Raw genomic sequence first — 19,372 nt, 5'->3', positions numbered from 1 at the left:
GGATCGGTCACCGTAACGTCGCGAGGAGCGGAAAAGGCCTCGGCTGGATCCGGGGGCCCACGGAAGGTGAGTATATAATGATTTTTTATTTTTTTATTATTTCTAACATTCGATCTTTTTACTATTGATGCCGCATAGGCAGCATCAATAGTAAAATGTTGGTCACACAGGGTTAATAGCAGCGTTAACGGACTGCGTTACACCGTAGCATAACGCGGTCCGTTAATGCTGCCATTAACCCTGTGTGACTGCTGACTGGGGGGGGATAATGGACTGCGGGTACTGATTGCGGGGAGTAAGGAGCGGCCATTTTGCCGCCGGACTGTGCCCGTTGCTGATTGGGCATGGCCAAAAGGCCACGACCAATCAGCGACTTGGGATTTCCGTGACAAAAAGAAAGACAGACAGACAGACAGAAGGACAGACAGAAAGATGGAAGTGGACCTTAGACAATTATATAGAAGATGACATAGTCCCAACAGTCACCCATAGCATCATCTTTAGAGTGACTCCCAGGAACGTATCTATAGTGGGTGTAAGGATTTCAGTCGCACCTAGGATCTAAAGTCTAAGGGACCAATTGTGTGACCATAGTATATATTGATTGGTCAGACCTCATACTTAAAATTACAATGAGCCAATAGAAAAGACCATTGAAGAACACATGATGAATAACTCACATGAAGAAAAAGTGAACAATGCAATCAGGAAAAGTGAATAATTCTGTCATGTACCAAGCGGATTTGCTGGTATTTGCCTGTGTCTTGACAGTCATCATGGAGGAGATGGAAAGGTTTCATCAGTATTACTAATGGTGCAGATTGTCTCTTCAGAGAGGAAGAGGACTAGAACTCTAGTGCCACCTATTGGAAGTAGCGATCCTAACAGTCAATGTCGACCCTTTAACGAGCCTTGTCACATGACTTGGATAAAAGCCAACCAGATCTCTATTTGCAGACACTGTTTCGGTGTACTGCCCCTCGTTAAAGAGTTGACATTGACTGTTAGGATTGCTACTTCCAATAGGTGGCACTAGAGTTCTAGACCTCTTCCTCTCTGAAGAGACAATTTGCATATTTCCACGAGGAGCATTGCGGCTTTAAGTCTCTTCACCTCGACATGCTTACCATGTCGCTCTCAGCAAGGAGAAATTATACTTCTTGGATCCCGATCAGACGCCTCTCAATCAGCCAAACCAGATCTCCACGTTGCACTGACGAGGGGCAGTACCATGAAACACAGTGTCTGCAAACTGAGATCTGGTTGGCTCTTATCCCAAGTCATGTGACATGGCTCGTTAAAGGGTTGACTGACTGTTAAGATCGCTACTTCCAATAGGTGGCACTAGAGTTCTAGTCCTCTTCCTCTCTGAAGAGACAATTTGCATATTTCCAAGAGGAGCATTGCGGCTTTAAGTCTCCTCACCTCGACATGTTTAACATGTCACTCTCCACAAGGAGAAACGATACTTCTTGGATCCTAATGGTGCTGGAAATGGGGTGTACCAGTCAAAAGTCTGAGTCATTGTCTGTTAATGAAGCTGTAGGCACTATATTGGATCTACTAAAGGTTGAGTTTCCACAGCTTGGACACCTTTGTAGCAGCATTGTACAGGCAAATGTAGGTTCATTCCCTGTCTCTTAAAGAAGCCATGGAGTGAAGAGTCTGCAACCAAGCCAAGCTGTCAATGCAGAAACCTGAATGATTTAGCAAGCGTGGAAGTGTGTGCCGCCTTCAATTACCTAGGCAATGAGATCGGCTAACTTTACCCATCAATCAGAGTCACCAGATCAATTTTGTTGGCATATTATAAGAAGAAATCACGCTGCTAGATGGACATGAATATGTATGTGGAGATACCCTTAGACATACAGTCGGAAATATGGACCAAAGCCATTCATCATTTCCATTTAATAACAGGTCTTTTATCTTACTGGGGAGTGATATAATTTAACCTCTCGCTGTGATCTTTTGTCTTCATTAAGGTTATGTTATTAACCAAATAAAAGACCTTCCTTGTATCTGTGCTACGCATATGAAATAAATATAATAATTAGTTTAATGTTACGTGCTCCATTTACAGAGAGCGTAATCTTCCCACAAAGCCAGGCTGCTGCGAGTCACGGCGCCGCGCTACGCCTCTGCAGACGAAAAAAATAATACATCAGGTAAAACAAATCAGTAGATTTAAGCAGCGTAAACTGGGGAACGAGCCTGGATTCTGAGTGTAATCTGCAAGAACAGGGGAGAGGGCCACTCATATTTGTCTGTGGGTCATGTGAACAGAGGGATTTATAGGATCAAAAGGAGACCTTGGGTGAGGGGGGTACACTTATTCCGTCCAATCATTCTCCAGCTCGGCATGCCGCCTTCCGCCAGTGGTTTTTTCTCATCCTGGCGGTATAAGCTGTGGCCTCATTTTCTCAGCTGTTGCTATTTATAAGCTAAGCTGGAAGCGGTCCCTTCATTGTCTGAGGAGCGTGCGTATTCCAAGATGCCTTGTTCTCTCTGCAGCAGGCCCATTGTATAGCCTGTAGAGTTCCCTCCTGTTATCTTCACCTGTCTCCTCTTATAAAATATCCATTACCTCTGCAGCCGCTACTACAAACAACGCCGGAGATCATGTATATTGCTCCGGTATTTCTCCATACGCTTAAGTATTAATCATGTGGGTCAAAACCAAAGGATGTAAAAATGATGAAAGTATTTTTTTCTCAAAAGTGAAAATATTTGATCATGTATAAGTTATTACAATGTCTGCTCTCATTTATCTACAGTGAATATACAATATTAATTACTGCAGTTTATGTTGAAGGGATAGATGAACTGGTACCAGACAAGCAACAAATCACAGCTCAGGAATAGAACACATCATCGCAACAATTATATCCAACAGAAAAGGGCTGATCAGGGACTTTTCTTTTTCCTATGGGGCCAAGCACTTATCACAGGTAGATGATTTTGCTAACTACCTGTCTGCTCTGCCTTTCAAAGATCTCTCCTGGCTCAGAGTGGCATGGACCGAACCTGCTGGTAATTTTCCTGTGACATCATTTGGACTGGACAGAACAGTTCCTTCTCTTCCGTTCACTCTGTCAATGAGGCATCACAGTGCTACTCCATAGTCAATGCAGTGCTACTCCCCTCCACAAATCAGTGCGGTGCTACATCTCTCCATAAGTCAGTGCGGAGCTACATCTCTCCATAAGTCAGTGCAGTGCTACATCTCTCCATAAGTCAGTGCGGTGCTACATCTCTCCATAAGCCAGTGCGGTGCTACATCTCTCCATAAGTCAGTGCAGTGCTACATCTCTCCATAAGTCAGTGCGGTGCTACATCTCTCCATAAGCCAGTGCGGTGCTACATCTCTCCATAAGTCAGTGCGGAGCTACATCTCTCCATAAGCCAGTGCGGTGCTACATCTCTCCATAAGTCAGTGCGGAGCTACATCTCTCCATAAGCCAGTGCGGTGCTACATCTCTCCATAAGCCAGTGCGGTGCTACATCTCTCCATAAGCCAGTGCGGTGCTACATCTCTCCATAAGCCAGTGCGGAGCTACATCTCTCCATAAGCCAGTGCGGTGCTACATCTCTCCATAAGTCAGTGCGGTGCTACATCTCTCCATAAGCCAGTGCGGTGCTACATCGCTCCATAAGTCAGTGCGGTGCTACATCGCTCCATAAGTCAGTGCGGAGCTACATCTCTCCATAAGCCAGTGCGGTGCTACATCTCTCCATAAGCCAGTGCGGAGCTACATCGCTCCATAAGTCAGTGCGGAGCTACATCTCTCCATAAGCCAGTGCGGTGCTACATCTCTCCATAAGTCAGTGCGGTGCTACATCTCTCCATAAGCCAGTGCGGTGCTACATCTCTCCATAAGTCAGTGCGGTGCTACATCTCTCCATAAGTCAGTGCGGAGCTACATCTCTCCATAAGTCAGTGCGGTGCTACATCTCTCCATAAGCCAGTGCGGTGCTACATCTCTCCATAAGTCAGTGCGGTGCTACATCTCTCCATAAGCCAGTGCGGTGCTACATCTCTCCATAAGTCAGTGCAGTGCTACATCTCTCCATAAGTCAGTGCGGTGCTACATCTCTCCATAAGCCAGTGCGGTGCTACATCTCTCCATAAGTCAGTGCGGAGCTACATCTCTCCATAAGCCAGTGCGGTGCTACATCTCTCCATAAGTCAGTGCGGAGCTACATCTCTCCATAAGCCAGTGCGGTGCTACATCTCTCCATAAGCCAGTGCGGTGCTACATCTCTCCATAAGCCAGTGCGGTGCTACATCTCTCCATAAGCCAGTGCGGAGCTACATCTCTCCATAAGCCAGTGCGGTGCTACATCTCTCCATAAGTCAGTGCGGTGCTACATCTCTCCATAAGCCAGTGCGGTGCTACATCGCTCCATAAGTCAGTGCGGTGCTACATCGCTCCATAAGTCAGTGCGGAGCTACATCTCTCCATAAGCCAGTGCGGTGCTACATCTCTCCATAAGCCAGTGCGGAGCTACATCGCTCCATAAGTCAGTGCGGAGCTACATCTCTCCATAAGCCAGTGCGGTGCTACATCTCTCCATAAGTCAGTGCGGTGCTACATCTCTCCATAAGCCAGTGCGGTGCTACATCTCTCCATAAGTCAGTGCGGTGCTACATCTCTCCATAAGTCAGTGCGGAGCTACATCTCTCCATAAGTCAGTGCGGTGCTACATCTCTCCATAAGCCAGTGCGGTGCTACATCTCTCCATAAGTCAGTGCGGTGCTACATCTCTCCATAAGCCAGTGCGGTGCTACATCTCTCCATAAGTCAGTGCGGTGCTACATCGCTCCATAAGTCAGTGCGGAGCTACATCTCTCCATAAGTCAGTGCGGTGCTACATCTCTCCATAAGCCAGTGCGGTGCTACATCTCTCCATAAGTCAGTGCGGTGCTACATCTCTCCATAAGCCAGTGCGGTGCTACATCTCTCCATAAGTCAGTGCGGTGCTACATCTCTCCATAAGTCAGTGCGGTGCTACATCTCTCCATAAGTCAGTGCGGAGCTACATCTCTCCATAAGCCAGTGCGGTGCTACATCTCTCCATAAGCCAGTGCGGAGCTACATCGCTCCATAAGTCAGTGCGGAGCTACATCTCTCCATAAGCCAGTGCGGTGCTACATCTCTCCATAAGTCAGTGCGGTGCTACATCTCTCCATAAGCCAGTGCGGTGCTACATCTCTCCATAAGCCAGTGCGGTGCTACATCTCTCCATAAGCCAGTGCGGTGCTACATCTCTCCATAAGTCAGTGCGGTGCTACATCTCTCCATAAGCCAGTGCGGTGCTACATCGCTCCATAAGTCAGTGCAATGCAACATCTCTCCATAAGTCAGTGCGGTGCTACATCTCTCCATAAGTCAGTGTGGTGCTACATCTCTCCATAAGCCAGTGCGGTGCTACATCGCTCCATAAGTCAGTGCGGTGCTACATCTCTCCATAAGCCAGTGCGGTGCTACATCTCTCCATAAGCCAGTGCGGTGCTACATCTCTCCATAAGTCAGTGCGGAGCTACATCTCTCCATAAGCCAGTGCGGTGCTACATCTCTCCATAAGTCAGTGCGGAGCTACATCTCTCCATAAGTCAGTGCGGTGCTACATCTCTCCATAAGCCAGTGCGGTGCTACATCGCTCCATAAGTCAGTGCGGTGCTACATCTCTCCATAAGCCAGTGCGGTGCTACATCGCTCCATAAGTCAGTGCGGTGCTACATCTCTTCATAAGCCAGTGCGGTGCTACATCTCTCCATAAGTCAGTGCAATGCAACATCTCTCCATAAGTCAGTGCAGTGCTACATCTCTCCATAAGTCAGTGCGGTGCTACATCGCTCCATAAGTCAGTGCGGTGCTACATCTCTCCATAAGCCAGTGCGGTGCTACATCGCTCCATAAGTCAGTGCGGTGCTACATCTCTTCATAAGCCAGTGCGGTGCTACATCTCTCCATAAGTCAGTGCAATGCAACATCTCTCCATAAGTCAGTGCGGTGCTACATCTCTCCATAAGTCAGTGCGGTGCTACATCTCTCCATAAGTCAGTGCGGTGCTACATCTCTCCATAAGTCAGTGCGGTGCTACATCTCTCCATAAGTCAGTGCGGTGCTACATCTCTCCATAAGCCAGTGCGGTGCTACATCTCTCCATAAGTCAGTGCGGTGCTACATCTCTCCATAAGCCAGTGCGGTGCTACATCTCTCCATAAGCCAGTGCGGTGCTACATCGCTCCATAAGTCAGTGCGGTGCTACATCGCTCCATAAGTCAGTGCGGTGCTACATCTCTCCATAAGCCAGTGCGGTGCTACATCGCTCCATAAGTCAGTGCGGTGCTACATCGCTCCATAAGTCAGTGCGGTGCTACATCGCTCCATAAGTCAGTGCGGTGCTACATCTCTCCATAAGCCAATGCGGTGCTACATCTCTCCATAAGCCAGTGCAGTGCTACATCTCTCCATAAGCCAGTGCTGTGCTACTCCCCGTCCACATATCAGTGCGGTGTTACTCCCCCTCCACATCAGTGCTGTGTTACTCCCACTCCATATATCAGTGCTGTGCTACTCCTCCTCCATATATCAGTGCTGTGCTACTCCCCCTCCACATCAGTGCTGTACTACTTCCCCTCCACATCAGTGCTGTGTTACTCCCACTCCATATATCAGTGCTGTGCTACTCCCCCTCCACATATCAGTAATGTGCTACTCCCCTCCACAAGTCAGTGCTGTGCTAATCCCCTCCACATATCAGTGCTGTCCTACTCCTCCGCCACACATCAGTGCTGTGCTACTCCCCCTCCACATATCACTGCTGTGCTTCTCCCCCTCCATATATCAGTGCTGTGTTACTCCCCCTCCACATATCACTGCTGTGCTTCTCCCCCTCCATATATCAGTGCTGCGCTTCTCCCCCTCCACATATCAGTGCTGTGCTACTCCCCCTCCATATATCAGTGCTGCGCTACTCCCCCTCCACATATCACTGCTGTGCTTCTCCCCCTCCATATATCAGTGCTGCGCTACTCCCCCTCCACATATCAGTGCTGTGCTACTCCCCCTCCATATATCAGTGCTGCGCTACTCCCCCTCCACATATTAGTGCTGCGCTACTCCCCCTCCACATATCAGTGCTGTGATATTTCCCCCTCCACATACAGTTAGGTCCATATATATTTGGACAGAGACAACATTTTTCTAATTTTGGTTGTAGACATTACCACAATGAATTTTAAACAAAACAATTCAGATGCAGTTGAATTTCAAACATTCAGCTTTCACTTGAGGGTATCCACATTAAAATTGGATGAAGGGTTTAGGAGTTTCAGCTCCTTAACATGTGCCACCCTGTTTTTAAAGGGACCAAAAGTAATTGGACAGATTCAATAATTTTAAACAGAATGTTCATTTTTAGTACTTGGTTGAAAACCCTTTGTTGGCAATGACTGCCTGAAGTCTTGACTCATGGACATCACCAGACACTGTGTTTCCTCTTTTTTGATGCTCTGCCAGGTCTTCACTGCAGTGGTTTTCAGTTGCTGTTTGTTTGTGGGCCTTTCTGTCTGAAGTTTAGTCTTTAACAAGTGAAATGCATGCTCAATTGGGTTGAGATCAGGTGATGGACTTGGCCATTCCAGAACATTCCACTTCTTTGCTTTAATAGACTCCTGGGTTGCTTTGGCTTTATGTTTTGGGTCACTGTCCATCAGTAGTATGAAATGACGACCAATCAGTTTGGCTGCATTTGGCTGGATCTGAGCACACAGTATGTCTCTGAATACCTCAGAATTCATTCGGCTGCTTCTGTCCTGTGTCACATCATCAATAAACACTAGTGACCCAGTGCCACTGGCAGCCATGCATGCCCAAGCCATCACACTGCCTCCGCCGTGTTTTACAGATGATGTGGTATGCTTTGGATCATGAGCTGTACCACGCCTTCGCCATACTTTTCTCTTTCCATCATTCTGGTAGAGGTTGATCTTGGTTTCATCTGTCCAAAGAATGTCCTTCCAGAACTGTGCTGGCTTTTTAGATGTTTTTAGCAAAGTCCAGTCTAGCCTTTTTATTCTTGATGCTTATGAGTGTCTTGCACCATGCAGTGAACCCTTTGTATTTACTTTCATGCAGTCTTCTCTTTATGGTAGATTTGGATATTGATACGCCGACCTCCTGGAGAGTGTTGTTCACTTGGTTGGCTGTTGTGAAGGGCTTTCTCTTCACCATGGAGATTATGCTGCGATCATCCACCACTGTTGTCTTCTGTGGTCGCCCAGGTCTTTTTACATTGATGAGTTCACCAGTGCTTTCTTTCTTTCTCAGGATGTACCAAACTGTAGATTTTTCCACTCCTAATATTGTTGCAATTTCTCAGATGGGTTTTTTCTGTTTTCGCAGCTTAAGGATGGCTTGGTTCACCTGCATGGAGAGCTCCTTTGACCGCATGTTTACTTCACAGCAAAATCTTCCAAATGCAAGCAACACACCTCAAATCAACTCCAGGCCTTTTATCTGCTTAATTGAGAATGACATAATGAAGGGATTGCCCACACCTGTCCATGAAATAGCCTTGGAGTCAATTGTCCAATTACTTTTGGTCCCTTTAAAAACAGGGTGGCACATATTAAGGAGCTGAAACTCCTAAACCCTTCATCCAATTTTAATGTGGATACCCTCAAGTGAAAGCTGAATGTTTGAAATTTAACTGCATCTGAATTGTTTTGTTTAAAATTCATTGTGATAATGTCTATAACCAAAATTAGAAAAATGTTGTCTCTGTCCAAATATATATGGACCTAACTGTATCAGTGCTGTGCTACTCTCCTCCACAAGCCAGTGCTGTCCTCTCTCCTAAATAAGCTAATGCCATGTTGATCCCCTCCAAAAGCCAGTGCTTCTCACTTCATAGCCAGTGCTTTGCTACACCCCTCTGCAAGCCAGTGATGTGCGACTCCCCTTTATAGGCCAGTGCATTACCCCCTCCTTAAAGAAGTTGTCCACTACTATAAAGTTTTTTGTGTTTTTTTTTCATAAATCTTGCTATTATGTGCCACTGAAAACATCTACTGTGTTTATTTTAGCAATATTAGCTGTTATGCTGTAGCAGCACATCTTCAGTGCTGGATTCAGCTCTCATGGGGTTAATCGACAACTTCCTTTCTCCTGAGTTATTGTGCTCTAATACTACAAGTTCCATGATACTTTGCACTGCCATTAAGCCCGAACCTAGCACACCCACTCCAAAAACACACCCAAACCCTCCCTCCTCTCCCTCCAAAAAGATTTGTGATGTCATTTCTGTCCAACTCCTCTTTTACATTTGTCCAACCCACACTCCATTACACACAGGTAGATAGATAGATAGATAGATAGATAGATAGATAGATAGATAGATAGATAGATAGATAGATAGATAGATAGATAGATAGATAGATAGATAGATAGATATTAGATAAATAGATAGATATTAGATAAATAGATAGATAAATATAGATAGATAGACAGATAGATAGATAGATAGATAGATATGGGATAGATAGATGGATAGATATGGGATAGATAGATGGATAGATATGGGATAGATAGATAGATAGATATGGGATAGATAGATAGATATTAGATAGATAGATAGATAGATAGATAGATAGGGGATAGATAGATACATACAGAGATATCTTTATATCTATTTCCATAGATATGTCCATATCCATGTTTCTAAACCCCTTCACCCCTGGAGCTTTTTTCGTTTATTGCTCCCCTTCTTTCCAGAGCCATAATGTTTCGGTCACTATGGCCATGTGAGGGCTTATCTTTTGCGGGACAAGTTCTACTTTTGAACGACACCATTGGTTTTACCATGTCGTGTAACAGAAAATGTGAAAAAAATTCAAAGTGCGATGAAATTGCTAAAAAGTGCAATCCTACACTTGTTTTTTGCTTGGCTTTTTGCTAGGCTCACTAAATGCTAAGACTGTGTGCACACGTTGCAGATTTGATTGCAGATCCGCAGCGTTTTTTGCCGTACGGAATTGCATCAAATCCGCAGTGTAGTGCACAACCAATGCAAGTCTATGGGAGCCGCAGACTTGTTGTGCACATGCTGCGGAAAAGACCGCATCGAAACGCAGCTTTTTTTTTTCTCCGCAGCATGTCACTTCTTTTGTGCCGAACTGCAGCGTTTCTGCACCCTTACGCTGGGATCACACACAGCGAGATACGGCCGAGTCTCGCAGGTTAAAACCAAGCTCTGGCACCGGCACTCTGGAGCGGAGCGTGAGGCCGCACAGCAATACATGGAGCCGCACGCTCCGCTCCGGAGTGCCGGTGCCAGAGCTTGTATTTAACCTGCGAGACTCGGCCGTATCTCGCTGTAGTGTGACTCCAGCCTTAGACTTTCATTGAGATGTAACAAATATCTGCAGTTTTGCTGCGGATGTGGGTCCGAGAAACGCTGCAGTTCAGGAGGAGGGAAGTGTGTGAGCGGTGACCAGGGCCGGACTGGCAATCGGGCACTTCTGGCAAATGCCAGAAGGGCCGGCGCCAGTAGTGGGCCGCTGCACTCTTTCCCCCCTACTCCCGCCAGTGCCGCCGCCGCATTCAACTACGCCGGTATAGTTCAATGCAATGATGGAGGAGAGAGCGTCCACTGACGCTCCCTCTCCCATCATTCCCCGCTCTGTCTCTGACACTGCGGGTGCGCGATGAAGTCATTTCATCGCACACCTGCTGTGTCCCGGGCAGACTGCCGCTGCCGAGACAGGAGCAGCGCAGGCAAGAGGAGAGGTGAGGAGAGTGGTTTTTTTTTTTTTTTTTTTTACTGGACTGTGGAGCCATTATCGGGGGGATGAGATGTGGGTTGTGCTGTATATACCACTGTGTGGGCTGTGCTGTGTATATACCACTGTGTGGGCTGTGCTGTGTATACTACTACGCAGGCTGTGCTGTATATACTACTATGCGGGCTGTGCTGTATATACTACTACGCGGGCTGTGCTGTATATACTACTACGCGGGCTGTGCTGTATATACTACGACCCGGGCTGTGCTGTATACTACTACGCGGGCTGTGTTATATTATGCAGGCTGTGCTATATACTATGCAAGTTGTGCTATATTATATGCGGGCTTTGATATATACTATGGGAGGTATATTATATTCTATGGGGGAGGCCGTGTTATATACTATGTGGCTGTGTTATATACTATTGCGGGGGTATATTCTATTCTATGGGGGAGGTTGTCTTATATACTATGGGGGGGTATATTACATTCTATGGGGGAGGCTGTCTTATATACTATGGGGGGCTGCATTATATTCTATGGGGGCTACATTATATATTATGGGGAGGTGGGCTGCATTATATTCTATGGGGGCTGTATTAGATTTTATGAGGGATGATTGCATCATACTCTTTGATGGGGCTGCATTATATTCTATGGGGAGGTGGGCTGCATTCTATTCTATTCGGGGCTACATTATATTCTATGGGGGGCTGTATTATATTTATATTCTATGAGGGGTGACTGCATTATACTCTATGGGGGGCTGCATTATATTCTTTGGGGGGTTACATTATACTCTGGGGTGGCTGCATTATACTCAGCAAATTCAGATGTAAGGCTACTTTCACACTTGCATCGGTATGGGGCCGTCGCAAACCTTCGGCCAGACGTACGTTATGCTAAATTTAGCACAACGTGGGCAGCGGATACAGTTTTACAACGCATCCGCTGCCCATTGTGATGAGCGTGGAGGAGGGGGCAGAGTTCCAGCCACGCATGCGCGGTCGGAAATGGCAGACACGTCGCACAAAAAAAGTTACATTGAACAAAACGCATCCTGCGAGCACATTTGCAGGATCCGTTTTTTTCCGCCGGATCTTTTTTTTTTTTCGCCGTATCCGTTTTTTTCCACCTGATCCGTTTTTTTCTCATAGAGTTGTATTAGCACCAGAGTGCGTCTGATGGCCACATGTTTCATCCATTTTTTGCTAGATCCTTCACTGTGCATTTTTTCGACGTACCGAAAAACCGTTCCTCTGTATGTGTTTTCCGTCCGGCGGAAACAGCTTTTTTGACGGATCCTGCAAAAACGGATTAAACGTGTGGCCATCAGGCGCAATCCGGCGCTAATACAACTCTATGAGAAAAAACAAATCTGGCGGAAAAAAAAAACATCCACTGGAAAAAAATGGATCCGGTGGAAAAAAACGGATCCGGTTGAAAAAAAAACAATCCGGTGCAAAAAAACGGATCATGCAAATGTGCTCGCAGGATGCATTTTACCCATAGACTTGTATTAGCGACGGATCATGAAGGATGGCCAGATATCGCCTCCGTCGTGCTACGGATCCGTCGTGTTTTGGCGGACCATCGGCACGAAAAAACATTCAAGTGAACGTTTTTTTTTGGCCGTCGCGCCCGCCATTTTCTACCACGCATGCGCGGCAGAAACTCCGCCCCCTCCTCCCCGCACTTCAGAATGGGCAGCGGATGCGTTGAAAAACTGCATCCGCTGCCCATTCTGAAGCACGTCGTGCACAAATTTCACAACGTGCGTCGGTACGTCGGCCCGACGCATAGCGATGGACCCGTACCAACGCAAGAGTGAAAGAGGCCTTAATGAGCGTTGAATTTAAAAAAAAAAGAAAAAAACGGCGTGGGCTCCCGCGCAATTTTCTGCACCAGAGGGAGAAAGCCGACGGCCGGGGCCAATATCTGTTTCTGTATTTTATAGCCAGAAAGGCTACGCAGACAGCTGCAGGCTGATATTCATAGCCTAGAGAGGGGCCATGGATATTGCCCCCCCGGCTACAAATACCAGTCCGCAGCCGCCCCAGAAATGGCGCATCTGTAAGATGCGCCAATTCCGGCACTTAGCCCCTCTCTTCCCACTCCCAAGTAGCGGTGGGATATGGGGTAATAAGGGGTTAATGTCACCTTGCTATTGTAAGGTGACATTAAGCCGGGTTAATAACGGAGAGGCGTCAATAAGACGCCTATCCATTATTAATCCAATAGTAAGAAAGGGTTAATAAAACACACACACATTTGGAAAAAAGTATTTTAATATTCTTCATTTAACCATACTTACCATACTTCAGTGCCTGCAAAAAAAGTTAAATAAACCGTATACTACCTTTCCGCCGTAGTCCAATTAATAACGAGTGTCCCACAACGATCTCCCCTATAGAACAGTGACATCGGGTGATGTCACTGCTCTATAGGACCCACAGTGACACACTGCATCACTGAGGTTACTATAGTTCACTGGTCTCACTTTATGGCAATTGCTGCGTGGGAAAATGTCTCACCCAGCAATGCCAATAGTGAGACTAGGGACTTGTTTCTCTCACAGGGGCGTAGGAATACCTTGTGAGGAATACATGATGGAAGGATACCTTCCATCATTGTGTTCCTGGAGCCCCTGGAGAGCCGTCGCATCAGCTGATGCTCCTGCTCTCCACGGGAGATCGTCGTGGGACACTCGTTTTAATTGGATTTCTGCGGACAGGGAGTATAGTGTTTGTTTATTATTTTAATATTTTTTACAGGTGACGATGGCTTCGGGGAACAAAGTGACAAGTGATGGTGAGTATGTACTCTATGTTATATGTACTGTATGTCTGTAGTATGTATGTATGTACTGTATGTTGCATGTTGTCGCATGGTGCATGTCGTCGCATGGTGCATGTCATCACATGTCGTCGCATGGTGCATGTCATCACATGTCGCCGCATGGTGCATGTCATCACATGTCGTCGCATGGTGCATGTCGTCGCATGGTGCATGTCGTCGCATGATGCCGCATGGTGCATGTTGCCGCATGGTGCATGTCGCCGCATGGTGCATATCATCGCATGGTGCATGTCATCGCATGTCAGCGCATGGTGCATGTCGTCGCATGGTGCATGTCGTCGCATGGTGCATCATGTCGCATGTCGCCGCATGTCTTCACATGGTGCATGTCGTCGCATGGTACATGTCGCCGCATGGTGCATGTCGTCGCATGGTGCATGTCGTCGCATGGTGCATGTCGCCGCATGGTGCATGTCGTCGCAGGTCGTTGCATGTCTTCGCATGGTGCATGTCGTCGCATGGTGCATGTCGCCGCATGGTGCATGTCATCGCATGGTGCATGTCGCCGCATGGTGCATGTCGCCACATGTAGCATGGTGCATGTTGTCGCATGTAGCATGGTGCATGTCGTCGCATGTAGCATGTCGGCGCATGGTGCATGTCGCATGGTGCATGTGTTGCATGATGTCACATGGTGTGTGTTGTATGTATGTACTGTGTATGTGGTTTTTTTTTTGTTTTGTTTTTACATTCAACACATTAGCCAGATGATGTGACTACTACTGTCCCATCATTGGCTAATGTGTCAGTCACTGTCAGTGTAGCAGGCAGAGCCCGATGGGACGATGCCTGCACACACACACCCCCAAAAGCGGACCCCAGCGCCGGCAGGCACATGCCGGCGCCGGCCGCCAGACACCGGCGCCGGTCTGCAAACACCGGCGCCGGCCGCCAGACATTGGCCGCCAAACACCGGCGCCGGCCGGCAGACCCCCGGCGACCGCTCACCGCAGCACAGCCCCGCCCGCAGATCCCAGCAGCAGTGAGCACACACAGTCAGCCCCGCCCGCCCCCAGCACAGCTCTGCAGGCAGCCCCCAGCACCGCCCACAGCCCAGTCACTCTTGATGAGTGACTGCTGACTGTGAGGCTGGGTCACGCCTGCTGCTGACGTCACGTCAATTTTCAGAGCCTGGAAATTAACGTGACGTCGGCAGAAATGAGCGGCGGCTGCAGCCTGGGGGTCATGTGACCCGGACTCAGCAGCCTGAATAGCGCCGCTCACAGGCGAAAACGGCAACGGAAGGTAATTGCACAAATCATTAGGGGCCCCGGGGGGAAACATTGGGGGGTTAATTGAAAGTAGTGGACAACCCCTTTAAGTGCTGTGCTTCTTCCCTTCACAAGCTGATGCTGTGCTACACCCATCCCTAAGTCCATGTTGTTCTCTTCCAGTCCACCAGCTAGTCCAGTGCTAATCCGCTTCACAAGGGAGTGCAGAGCAACACCCCTCTATAAGCAACTGCAGTTATATTCCCCTCCACAAGCCAATACTATGCTCTTTCGTCCATAGTTCTGTGCATCTCCTCTCTACAAGTCATTGCTGTGCAACAACAGTTTCCAAAACAGAATTCTAAAATCAGATTGGTCTCTTTGTAAACAGGAGAAAACCAAAATAAACATGTTTTTTTCTGTTAGCTCATTATACCCAATTTGCTTTGTAGACAGATTATAAGTAGTAGTAAACAGGGCTGTGGAGTCAGAATCGGTATAAAATGGACCGACTCCGACTATTTATAATAAATTGCATAGAGTAGTTTTATACAGGATGTGCTGTAAATTTTATCATAAGAAGTTAGGAAATGCCCTATAAATGTCTGTTCTATTTCTGATCTTGGCTTTTAGTTGAGATGAATCTGTGCTGGATTTTAGCCTCCCAGATTCTTACACAACACATGGCATGATCATGATCCACCCGAGCATCTGTATTAATAGCTTTTCCTGCTGTAGGGGAGATCAACCCAAACCTGGACTGAAATTGTATTATCTATTCTTACACTTAGGGATTAAACAGGCTTCGTCATTTGCACTCGAACAATTTACAGTTGAACAGCTATGATAATCCATAGGACTACATTGAATTATGTGAATTATGCGTACATGTAAAGTTTAGGAAATGTATTCTTAAACAGATGGCTTTACAAGCTTCTATATTTTATAAGATTCCGCAATGCCTTGCTTGTTTGACTACTGGTCTTTTAAAAAAAATTGAATGCATTGCGTTCACATTTGACAGTTTTTCACCATTGCCATAAAATTGAAATAGTTGCATGACATAGAAACAGGGCACCCAAATTCCACCAGTTTCAAAATTTGATCAAATTTTGTTTTTGAGATTGCGATTTTGACCATCTGAAATAGCGTAAGCCATGAGTGAAATTGGGTGAACCGTGTGCGTTATCAAATGGTGTAAAGGCATTTTTATATCAGTTATAATGACACAGGGTGATAATAAAAGGTCACATAAAAATCATATAGAAATCATATCGCACCTTGATATCTGTGGGAAATTCATCCTTTTTCACTAGGCCGGTGGCTGCACCAATGTTTGCAGCTCCAGACATGACAGCCCCACCCAGCTGTGATGCCTGCTCTTTGGTCTTCTCGGCCACTGACGGAAAAAAGGAAAAATAAATAAATGTGGCTGTCATGGTGAGCAAGAGGTGCTATCATAGAAAGACAATGGTTCTTAGCATTCTTTGCTTTATTATTACATAAATTAAGATATATATTTCATGATGCCTGCATCCAAGAATTTATAACCAGAGACAAACTATTACCCATGCTTTAACATTTTAGTTACCGGAAAGATATATATCTTGGTACCGTGTTAGCCAGTAGATAGAAAAATATTTAGAATTGAGAGTCCTCAGTGGTTGATACCTTTTAATGGCTAACTGAAAAGATGGTAACAAATTGCAGGCTTTCGAGACAACGCAGGTCCCTTCATCAGGCATAGACTAATACAAAGTCTGAAAAAACACATATTTATGCACAATACAGCCCATAAAAAAAGCCATAGATAAGACAGGTGACATGAAGCAGAACTACCAATATGTGAGAGCGTTAAAATGTTTATGTCCCTAAATATTGGAACAGTTCATAGATAAGGAGTGTAAATGTTTTATGGTCTTCTCAATGGGTCTGGTTATGTGGTATGATGACCCCACACGGTCTGAGGAGCAAATTCCTTTACTGATGTAAAAAGACATGTACCTAATTATTTGTACCAAATGTCCAACTGGGGGTTTGTATGCAGGGCAGACCGGGCAAATGCTTGGAACAAGAATTAATTCTCATTGTCACACATTAAGAGAAAAAGAATGGATCTACCTAGGTAATACATTTTTGTCTCCCGGATCACAGCATTATGGACATGAAATTACTTGTATTAAAAGGTAACTTCAAATCTCAGAGAGACAGAAGAGTCTGGAAATATAAGCTGATGATGACCTTTGACACTCTCAGTGCAGGAATGAATGTGTCGCGTGGATTTATGTCTTTTTACATCAGTTAAGGAATTTGCTCCTCAGACCATGTGGGGTCATCATAACACATAACCAGACCCCAGTCAGAGGACCATACAACATTCACACTCCTTATCTATGAACTGTTCCAATATTTATGGACATAAACATTTTAGCACTCTCGCATAATAGTAGCTCTGCTTCAGGTCACCTGTCTTACCTATGGCATTTTTTGTGGGCTGTATTGTGCATAAATATGTGTTTTTTCAGCATTTGTACTAGTCTATGCCTGATGAAGGGACCTGCGTAGTCTCGAAAGCCTACCATTTGTTACCATCTCTTCAGTTAGCCATTAAAAAGGTATCAACCACTGAGGACTCTCAATTCTAAATATTTTTACATTTTAGTTACAGATTAGACTGGTTTCTTGTGTGTGGCAAAAAATACTCTGAGCAAGTTGTACTTTTTTATCTTCTCTTGCATCCATAAAATTCACATGACAAACATGTATATAGACTACTTTAAGGCTTCATTCAGACGTCAGTTTCTCTCGTTCGAGTGCTGTCCGTGTTTTTCATGGGTAGCACTCATACCTATAACAGTTTATGGGGCTGTTCATATGTCTGATTTCTTTCTCGGACCGAGTGGCCTGTGCAAAATCACAGAGACAAGACTGATACTGATCTGAGTATCGGGTCAACATCTTTAATGCAAGACAATTTTTCACTGACTGATGGATAGGAGAAGGTGAAAAAACTGATAAAAATAACTGATGAAGCTCAGTCCGTTTTTCTCATACATAAAAAAAAAAAAATTGACATCTGACTGAAAAGGTGGGTTTTTATACCGGTTTCAGAAAACTTCTGTACCCTGGGGGTTTGTGAAAAAAAAAAAACTGTATTTGACTTATTCTTCCTCACTGAGCTCAACAATTCTGCCCATGTACAGTAGATGGCACGAACCATTGAGCACAGTGAATGGCTGCAGCGCTGTTATTGTAATGTCAGCACTGCAGACAAACCACAGTGCCTGATGAGGGGTGTAACATCAAACTGCACAAGCGAACACTTTTAAGGCTTATGGGTGTCTCTATGGCTACAGAACACGAATAAGCGCTGTGTAGTCTTATGGTTGGAAAATTCTCCCATCTCTTTGCTCTTTGCTAATGGAGCCAATGAAATGAGGAGCAGAATCAGACTACACATATGATGGGTTTGTAGTCTGCAAGCTTACCGGCATTGATCCTAAATCAAGGTTTTTGGATGTTTATTTTTTTGAAACAGTATGTAATGTCTCTAATGTATTTCTGTCATGTCCCATGATTTGGAAATCATACAGACAGTACATTCACCATCATTTCATTCATTCATCAAACCATTCACCATCTTTCAGCCATCCTAGAAGCTCATGTGTATGCAGTCCTGTGTCTGAAAAGTCTTTTTTACCTGCTGAATGTGTGCATATCTACAAGAATTCAGCTGGAAAATAAACCTTCTGGAATCTTCATACGTGCCTCCTACAGTCGAGTTAAAACTATCTGAGTACATCACTAGGTGTGAGTACAGTTTAAAAGGGGCAGCCTAGAAACGGTGTCTCGTAGTGCCCTACACTTGCAGCTTCGCCATCGAGTCAGAATAATTTCTGAACCCATAGCATGGTGACTGGCCCCAGGAGTTACCATTGGTTAATGCAATGGGCCCCGGATCTGAAAAAAAAAGGTTCATGAGAGTGACAGAGGATAATAACACTTCTTCAATAAGCACAGTAGAGTAATCCAATTATAGTATAGTTTTTGCTGCTATTTTTTGAAAACCACTGCAAACCATTTGCATGAAAAAAGGCACTGCAGCAATGTGTGAACACAGTCTGAGTATCTTCCTCTATTGGAATCAATATGCCCTGATAACGTATTGAGCAGAACTGGAGCCAGTCATCTATAGGTCCACTTACATGGGATGACTTCTGTCTATAAATAAGTGCTGATCAAGTTCACCAATGCTCGATTATTTGCCTGTTGACACAGGCCAGCGCAATGGTATGTGGGCAGTAATGATCTGTCCATACGGGAACAATCGTTGTGCTACTTTGCAGATTGACCAATGGCTCGTTTATGTGGGCCGATGATTAGGAACAAGGGTTCTTATGAATGCTTTTTTGTCGATTATAGGTAAATGTAAACATAATCAATACAATCTAACAATCAAATAAGATGTCTTAAATTAGGTCAGTATAACAGGCCATACAGAAATGT

At 45.6% G+C, this 19,372-nt stretch overlaps 1 protein-coding gene across 1 annotated transcript in view; it reads right to left on the bottom strand.

Annotated features, from left to right (window-relative positions):
• Window positions 1–19,372, bottom strand: part of SNCB (synuclein beta) — a 78,715-nt gene that overhangs the window by 40,541 nt on the left and 18,802 nt on the right. Inside the window, exon 5 of the mRNA XM_069764187.1 lies at window positions 16,147–16,265. Coding sequence (XP_069620288.1) covers window positions 16,147–16,265 — 119 coding nt within the window. The remainder of the gene's footprint in view (window positions 1–16,146; window positions 16,266–19,372) is intronic.

The sequence above is a fragment of the Ranitomeya imitator genome, chromosome 4 (genome assembly GCF_032444005.1).
Source record: "Ranitomeya imitator isolate aRanImi1 chromosome 4, aRanImi1.pri, whole genome shotgun sequence".
Taxonomy (NCBI): Eukaryota; Metazoa; Chordata; class Amphibia; order Anura; family Dendrobatidae; genus Ranitomeya; species Ranitomeya imitator.
This window is presented reverse-complemented; position numbering and strand designations above follow the sequence as displayed.